Source organism: Takifugu flavidus, chromosome 1 (genome assembly GCF_003711565.1).
Source record: "Takifugu flavidus isolate HTHZ2018 chromosome 1, ASM371156v2, whole genome shotgun sequence".
Taxonomy (NCBI): domain Eukaryota; kingdom Metazoa; phylum Chordata; class Actinopteri; order Tetraodontiformes; family Tetraodontidae; genus Takifugu; species Takifugu flavidus.
In genome coordinates, this window is record NC_079520.1 from 14,177,048 (window position 1) to 14,185,753 (window position 8,706).

The 8,706-nt window shown below is 42.9% G+C and overlaps 1 protein-coding gene and 1 long non-coding RNA gene across 2 annotated transcripts; one reads left to right on the forward strand and one right to left on the reverse strand.

Annotated features, from left to right (window-relative positions):
- The first annotated feature begins 228 nt into the window (after positions 1-228).
- On the forward strand, positions 229-7,577 carry cwc22 (CWC22 spliceosome associated protein homolog). The gene is made up of 20 exons (XM_057025168.1): positions 229-315; positions 776-832; positions 915-1,165; positions 1,487-1,680; positions 1,775-2,017; positions 2,121-2,249; positions 2,388-2,556; positions 2,673-2,726; positions 2,817-2,952; positions 3,042-3,248; positions 3,342-3,404; positions 3,486-3,581; positions 3,722-3,806; positions 4,071-4,131; positions 4,646-4,723; positions 5,258-5,410; positions 5,520-5,647; positions 6,251-6,352; positions 6,558-6,742; positions 6,896-7,577. The coding sequence occupies exons 2-20, from the start codon at positions 778-780 to the stop codon at positions 7,336-7,338; spliced, it is 2,832 nt and encodes a 943-aa protein (XP_056881148.1). The 5' UTR covers positions 229-315; positions 776-777; the 3' UTR covers positions 7,339-7,577.
- LOC130521563 (uncharacterized) lies at positions 722-1,577 on the reverse strand. Its single transcript, XR_008949366.1, has 2 exons — positions 1,375-1,577; positions 722-1,199 (listed from the first exon to the last, which is right to left on the reverse strand). It is a non-coding gene; the product is annotated as an uncharacterized LOC130521563 (long non-coding RNA).
- Positions 7,578-8,706: the final 1,129 nt, after the last annotated feature.

The following is an 8,706-nucleotide window of genomic DNA, read 5'->3' on the forward strand; positions in this document are numbered from 1 at the left end:
GTCAGAGAACCAGGAAGCTTCTAAAGGAAGTTGCTGATGGATCTGGCCAGGATTTATTGTTTTATTTTGAGTTGAGATTGGGTATGAAGCTTACAGCGTTACGGGTTACAGAGATGATGAATTTATAGCTGCTGAATGATGAAACGCCGTAGTAACCGGGTCTACCAACAGGTGGCAGATTTTTTTTTTAAAAAAGAATTACTAACAGAAACTTTTATTTTGAAATCCCGACGGTGTCTATGACCCGGAAGTGTTTCTGTATATTGAGGGACGTTTTCCGCCTTGAGAATAATTAGTGGCACGAAAATCTGACCGGTAAGTTAAATTCGGTCAAAAAGCTAAACAAGAAATTCATGTCTTTTTCCCGCTACGGTGGAGACCAGAAAAATTCGGATTTGTTTTTAAAATTTCGCATGGAGCCGATTAAAGAGCTACATAGGTCGGACTTGATCTAGTTAGCAGGCTAGCTAAATATAGCGCACTTCAAAACACACATGGTGTTAAGGTTATTTATTCAACGGTGTTTTCTTTCATTACTTTTGTTAGGTTTTGTCTTTTGACTTAATTTACACGAGTAACTAACCATAATCGCTGGTGCATAAATCGACTCGTTTTCAACGTTCCTTGACACCTAGCTATTCTTTTTTTTTTTAAAATCTTTCACTTCCGCCTTTAGAGGGATGTATGTTTTCTTTTTGTTGGCCAAATGCAGTCTTGACTCTATGAAGAGTAAGTATGTTGCTTTATTTTAATCCTAAAAGTAATCGTTTTTCAGGTATGGACTCTCCGGGTAGAAACCATAGTTCCAGTCCTGTACAGAGAGAGAGCCGCGGTGAGTTTTGAGCGCTGTTGCCACGAATTTTAGGGTCTTTATGCGGTTTTAATGTTCGATACTGCTCTTTGTCTGGCTTTAGGATCATCAGAAGACAAAACTATTCCAGCAGCAGAGGTTCCCCAACAGGCCGATGTGGTTGAGAGAAGCCCCAAAGAGAAAGAGGGAGAATCTCCTCCCCACAGTCCTGCAGACAAGCCGACCTCCAGGGGGTCTGCATCCAGCAGCTCAGAGCACAGCAGCAGTAACAGCAGTGACGATGATGATGAAGATGATGATGGCCAGCATAATGGAACCCAGAGGAAGATAAGGAGCAGTGTGGCACAAATCAGAGTAAGCGTTGACCTTTGTATCGCGCTGACAGTTGCTTCCATGTTAAGAAAAATGAGAGAAATCATTAATAGGTTTCAAAGACAATTTTACAATTTAAAACAATAATGACAGCACAGTTGAATGATGCCAGGTGGATGTTTTTAGAAATATACGGTGGCTCTTTTGCAAGATAGAACATGTTAAATAGGTGACGCCCGTACATGACTTACCAGACATTTTCACTCACTTATCAAGTATGGTCACAGCATTGACCATGTTATTGTTATGATCCAGATCTTTGTGCTCACATTTGCAATATTAAGAGTCTCTTTTGTCACACAGAGATCGAGATCCAGGTCCAAATCTAGAGAACGAGATGGGTCGATATCCAGTGAGAAAAGCAGATCCAGATCCAGAGAAAAAGATAGATCCCGGTCCAGAGAGAGAAGCAGATCTGGATCCAGGGACAGATCTAGGTACAGAAGACGGGACAGATCCAGAGAGAGGGACTATGACAGGAGAGGACACTATCCCCGGTAACGGTCCAAAACACCCATTTACATTTATTCATGTTTTTGTGAAGTATCAGGTAAATGTATTCTGCTTGCTGTGCCCTCTGTCTCTGCTCAGGGATCGCTATGGCGATCACTATGGCAATCGGGGTTCAAATTTTGACCAGCGGAACAATTGGGACAGGGATGTGAGGAGGCGCGGCCGCTCAGCCTCCCCTCCAGCAGATAGGGAGGCAGCTGATAAGCCTCCAGTCAAAAAGAAAAAGGAGGATGTTGACCCAGTTTTAACAAGGACTGGCGGCGCTTATATCCCACCTGCAAAGCTCCGTCTGATGCAGCAGCAAATCACTGACAAGAGCAGGTAAGTTGGGTTTTAACTGGTCCTCTGCTCTGAGCTGACATTAAATAGAAGTAGGAAATGTCTTAAGCAAGATATATAATGAAGTGCTTTTTACCAACTGCAGCCTGGCCTATCAGAGGATGAGCTGGGAGGCGCTCAAAAAGTCCATTAACGGTCTCATCAACAAGGTCAACGTGTCAAATATTGTCAACATCATCCAGGAGCTGCTGCAGGAGAACATCGTCAGGGGGAGGTGATTAGTCACACAAACTCTTCGTATTTATTATTTGTGGTCTTAGTGACCAGAGATATTTATGGCTGTCTATCCTGCATTGACAAACCAAAGAACCTCCCTGCTTCTGTCTTACCTGACCATTTCTTTGTCCCTCAGGGGTCTGCTGGCCCGTTCGGTGTTGCAGGCTCAGGCAGCGTCGCCCATCTTCACTCACGTTTACGCAGCCGTTGTTTCCATCATCAACTCCAAATTCCCTCAGATTGGAGAGCTGATCCTCAAGCGTCTCATCCTCACGTTCAGGAAGAGCTACCGCCGAAACCTCAAGGTACCGCCTGCACGTCCGCAGAATTCAGTTTATTTAACACACGTATCTTTGTTTGTTTTTAAAATGAACGCAGCCTAATTAAGTGCTTTAAAAACCCGTCTGTTTTGGTACTTCAGCAACAGTGTCTCACAGCCTCGAAGTTTGTGGCACATCTCATCAACCAGAACGTGGTACGTCCTGTTTCCTCACTTGAACAGGGAGGAGTCTGTTTGTGTGTTGATGTTCATTTGTGGAAAAACTCTGATGCCTCTCATCCACAGGCCCATGAGATATTGTGTCTGGAGATGCTCACTCTGCTGCTGGAGCGTCCCACGGATGACAGCGTGGAGGTTTCCATCTCCTTCCTGAAGGAGTGTGGACTCAAACTCACTGAGGTGTCCCCACGAGGCATTAATGGTGACCTGAAGTTATCATTCTCTGATGGCTAAACATTAGGAAAATGACTTTATTAAACTGAGTGCCTTCGCTCTGCCTGTCTCTTTCAGCAATATTTGAGCGTCTCAGAAATGTCCTCCATGAGTCGGCTATCGATAAGAGGGTCCAATACATGATTGAGGTCATGTTTGCCATCAGAAAGGACGGTTTCAAAGACCATCCTGTAATCCCAGATGGTCTGGACCTTGTGGACGAAGAAGATCAGTTCACCCATATGCTGCCACTGGAGGATGAGTACAGCACAGAGGATATCCTCAGTAAGCATTGAAGCCAGTGGATCACCTGGATCAGCAGCACACATTCCTGTTCAAGTAGATCTAAGTGTTTGTTTGTTTGTGTGTCTTTAACAGATGTGTTTAAGCTGGACCCAGACTTCCTGGAAAATGAGGAGAAATACAAAACGATTAAAAGAGGTGAGAATAAGCTTAACTACATAACACCTGCTGTCAAATCATCCGTTTTTACTCTCTGACCAATTCCCCGTCACCTAACAGAGATCTTGGATGAGGGCAGCAGCGATTCAGGAGGGGATGATGATGGCAGCGATGATGATGAAGAGGATGAAGACAAGAATGAGGAAGAGGGAGAAGGTAAGGCGGGCGTAAGGAATAATCAACACACACCTTCAAATAGATTTGAATTAGAAGTAATTCCAAACTTCGTGAACAGCAATATAATGGAATTCTGCATGAACCTGTTCTTGACTTTCTTCTCTCTCTTTTCACCAAAGATGGTGAGAAGGTTACCATCTTTGACCAGACAGAAGTAAACCTGGTTGCATTCAGAAGAACCATCTATCTCGCTATACAGTCCAGGTACAAGGACACACACGAAAACACACGTGTTTTAGAGTCATCATCGGTTTATTTAAAACCCCACCTGTTGCACGTTTTATTTATATTTAAAGTTCTTTGAGAGCACGTTCACATATGTTTGGTATGTGTGTCGATTCTTTAACATTTGATACACTAAAAACTGGTGTCTGTTGACAGAAACACAGCGTGTTGTGTGAACCAACTGGCTTTATTTATTTTATTTTTTTCATTTTTATTTATAAAATGAATTCTATTGCTTTGTAGTTTGGACTTTGAAGAGTGTGCTCACAAACTGATCAAGATGGACTTTCCTGAGAGCCAAACAGTGAGTCTACACACACACACACACACACACACACACACACACACAGCACTGAGCACAGCATGTGTCATATGGCTTCAGCGGAATAAATATGAAGTTATTTTTGTCTCCTCTTCTCAGTGAATCAGTGGCAGATGAGTAAATAAATCCAAATATTTAATCGTGTTTAACTAAAAGTTCTGAAATAACCAGTTTGTTACATGATCTTGAGCCGATGGAGTTTGTCCACCTGTGTCAGGTTTTCGAGGGGATTCCTTAGAACTTTGCAAGATCGGTAAATGTGTTGGGACTATCACCATAATGTTGAGTCTGGACTTATTATTTTATTATTCCTATTCCACAGTAAGGTATTTCAAGGTGGCACCCAGGTCATAGCTCAGCACGCAGCTCTGGATTTAGCAACTGTATAATGTATAGAATCTTATACATTGCTTCCCTCTTGACTGGTATTTTTCACCTTTCAACTGTGATGTGTTGCCTGTATTAATATATTGTGCTGTGTGTGTTTTTTGAACAGAAAGAACTGTGTAACATGATCCTGGACTGCTGTGCTCAGCAAAGGACCTATGAGAAGTTCTTTGGTCTACTAGCGGGGGTAACACACACACACACACACACACAAAACTGTAAAACTCTTGATAGAACCTGAGCAAACTAAAAGAATAAATGGACCATACCAATCAACTATAGCTACTGCTCATATGTAAATGCACCGGTAACCCTAGGCAACAATGGAGGGCTCCATGTCGCAGTAAAAAATCCAAATAAAAATCTAAATATATTGCTACAGTGGCACATGTGCCTCATTTGGTGGAGTCCAAACAGGACTGGTTCAAGGTACGACCATCCAGCCACCAGCCTTGTGGACAGAGCTGACAAAGCTGTTTTGTAGCCAAAGCAGCTCACCAGTGTTAAACAGGCAGCATCTCTAAGCGGGTCCACCAGGTGGCAGCAAACACCAGTGATATGTTCTATACTGAGGTGTCTTCTTGTCATGAGGGGGTTGGAAAATATCTGTTTGGTGAGACCTGATGATGTTTGCATGTTGATATTTGTGTAGGGTGTGTGGATAGAGGTTTTTATTACCGTCCGTGTAAAAATGATTCCTCATATCTTTTTGTGTATTTAGAGGTTCTGTCTGCTGAAGAAGGAGTATATGGAGAGTTTTGAGGCCATATTTGCAGAGCAGTACGAAACAATTCACAGACTGGAGACCAACAAACTCAGGAATGTGGCACGGCTGTTTGCTCACCTACTGTACACAGACTCTGTGCCCTGGAGTGTAAGAATGGAATCTTTCCAGTTTGATTAAACTTCAGTTTGATACACAGGGTGTCTCAGTTGTCTAATCCCTGTTCTTCTTCTTGTCTACTGGAACATTTCTCAACCAGGTGTTGGAGTGCATCAGGATGAGTGAGGAGACCACAACATCATCCAGCAGGATTTTTGTAAAGATCCTTTTCCAGGAACTCTGTTCTTACATGGGCCTCCCCAGACTCAACCAGAGGCTCAAAGATGTGTATGAATACACACAGACTCATGTTACTAAGATTGTCTTCTTCTGCACTTTTAAATATTGGCAAAGTGAAAGATATTCTCAAAACTAGAATTGCTATTATTAAACTATGAAGATACAAACCAAAACAGACTTACCTGTCAAAGCTCTTACTGGTGGTCCTTGTAAACATTTGCCATCCTTTCACATTCCGTCTTTGCCTGATAAAGATGAATTCTTCTGGCACTTTTAATTTGTTCCTGAGTGTGAACCTGCACTCTGCTGCAAACACAGTTAATGGGCCAAGTGAGTGGAGACAGGGAGGTCTGTGACCTCTGCCAGAGCAGGAATGTATGCTGTGGAATTTTCTAAATCCCATCCAATTTGTGAAAGCGAAGTCACTGCCGGACTAAATCGAATCATTTTACACAAGAACGTGTTTCTATTTTTGAGTGTAAATATGAATCTCATTTAGATGAAAGATGATGATTAAAATATGAACATGAAAACCAACGCCATCAACAAATGGTGCCGATGGGCTGTAACCAACTGAAGAAAGACCAGCACCAACATATTCAGTCGCCACAATCTGTGGTTATACAATATTTACGTTTGTGTGTGTTTCAGGACTCTACAACCATTCTTTGAAGGGCTTTTTCCTCGGGACAATCCCAGAAACACCCGCTTTTCCATTAACTTCTTCACCTCTATTGGACTGGGAGGACTGACGTAAGTTGTGTCCAACATCACTAATCTTTTGCCCAACTTTTCGTCTTGTAATCATGTTGTCAGGCAGAAAGTTGTTTATATTTATGATTGTGTTGATAAAGCATTTTAAAATGAGTTCATGAGCTTCAGCAGGACAGATGAGAAGATCTTTACCTCATGACCTTTCACCTTCCTGAGGTATCGATAATCGTAAATTCTCTTTCAGGGATGAGTTAAGGGAGCATCTGAAGAACGCTCCAAAGATGATCATGACTCAGAACCAGGAGGTGGAATCTTCTGACTCCTCCTCATCATCCTCATCATCCTCCAGCTCATCCGATGACTCGACCTCCTCAGACTCCTCCAGTGAGTCAGATTCAGACTCCTCCAGCAGCAGCAGCAGCAGCTCAGGTACAACGAGGGAATCAGCTTGATTTTGTAGAATCAGAGCGTTTTAATCTGCCACACACACACACACACACACACACACACACACACACTCAGACGTGGGAGCTCAGCGGTGCATCACTAAACACCTGTGCTGACTTTTCCCTTGTCTTCCAGACTCAGACACCAGACGCAGCAAGAGAAAAAACAGAAAAGAACGAAGTGAGGAGAAAAAGAAGAAGAAAGAGAAGCTGAAGACGAGGAAGGAGAAACCTTCAGATAAGAAGAGAAGCCGGCACCAGAAAGCTGCTGAGACAGACAGCGATGAAGAGCAGCATGGGAGGAGCGACAGGAGAGGCCACGCTCGCGAGCCGGAGCGGCGGCGCGAGCGCGCACCTGAGGCAGAGGAGCACGCACGTGAGGGCGCTCGAGGGAGCAGGCGAGACAAACGCTCAGAAGAAAGAGAGCAGCAGGAGGAGAGAAGGAAAAAGGATATGGAAGGCAGGCAGGCAGAAAGGGAGCGAGCCAGGGAGACTGAGAAGAGAGAGAGAAAAGAAGAGAGGGATAAAGAGAACAGAGACAGGAACCGAGATGAGAGGAGCGACAGGAGGAGGAGATAAGTAACGAGGTCTCTCCATGTGGACCAGTGTTTTCACCCGTAGACATTTAGGTCCTGTCTCTCCGTCACCCTCCGTCTCTTCATATCATTCAATTTTGTTATTGATAGATAAAAGGTGGGGGGGGGCAAAGATTTGTATTTTAAAACCTTTTCTGTTCCTCCCAACAGTCTTTTTCATTTTGATGCGCAGCCTTTGTCTTTATATAATAAAAAAATTGCTGTACCAAGCTGGGACCTGGACATTTTCCTGGACATTCATTTGTTGTAACACTTCCTGTTTGACGAATGAGGTTTGATCTGGAGCCTGAGTCTTTTCTCTCATTCTTATCCTTTTTAACTCAATTTTAGGGACGCTGATTTAAGAAGCCTTAATTTTTTTTACAGTGTAAACTGACCATTTTGACTTTTAGTGTTACAGGTTATTAACTTATTATGAACATTTGCCAATTATTGTGTATTTATTACACTTTAACATAGATCAAATCCTCTTTGGATTAGATAATGATGCCATTTATTTTTATTAGAATGAAGCCACAAAATAGGTTTAAATAACTAAAACGTGTTTAAACTGACAGGTTAGTTCATTTCTCTGCTCGGTTGCTCAGAACACTCCTGAGATGTTACAGAAGAGCTGATGGTCTTCAGTTGTCCTGAGTTATTGGGTCAGTTCAGTTCTGATGGTCCTCTGTCTGGAAAACATCTCAGAGGCTCTTAAACGGAATCAGAAAATATGCCACACATCTTTATGATGGTAAACCTTGTGTGGATCCTTCCTTTGTATAGTGTTAAACATCTTTACAATGTCCCTCTCAACTGCTGTAAGAGCTCCACACACCCCTGCAACACTCTGAGAAAGAGAAGCTCCACTTCTTAGTATTTTTTTCGAGTGTGGAAACTCTTCATCCACTCATGATTCCTGACTCCATACGTTAGCAGTAGGACAGTAACGGTTTATCACCGAGCATCAGGATTCTGTCGTGTCAAAGACTGAAAGGAGTGTTTGAGGTCACAGTTGTCTTTACTCAAAACCTGAGGATGTTTATACCTGATGCAGATTAAATCCAAAGCAACGGAGCCATGGAGATGGCAGGAACAGTCAGTCAAAATTGTTTGTTCTCATTAAAATAGTAATACTTTGCTACCTGTACCAGCTGACGTCTCCTATGTTAGGATATTGAACATGCAGTATTTTGCTCTCCGCTCATAAAGGCCTGCAGCAGTAACACAGTAAAGGTCCTGCATTAAAAACCCCACCTGGAATGTGACCATAGCAAAAGCATAATGATGCCGTATGAGTCGTGCTGATCATGGTTTTCTCTCTGGCTGCATCCTTGAATAACCTCACTGTTGCATTCAAGGTGAGCGGGGT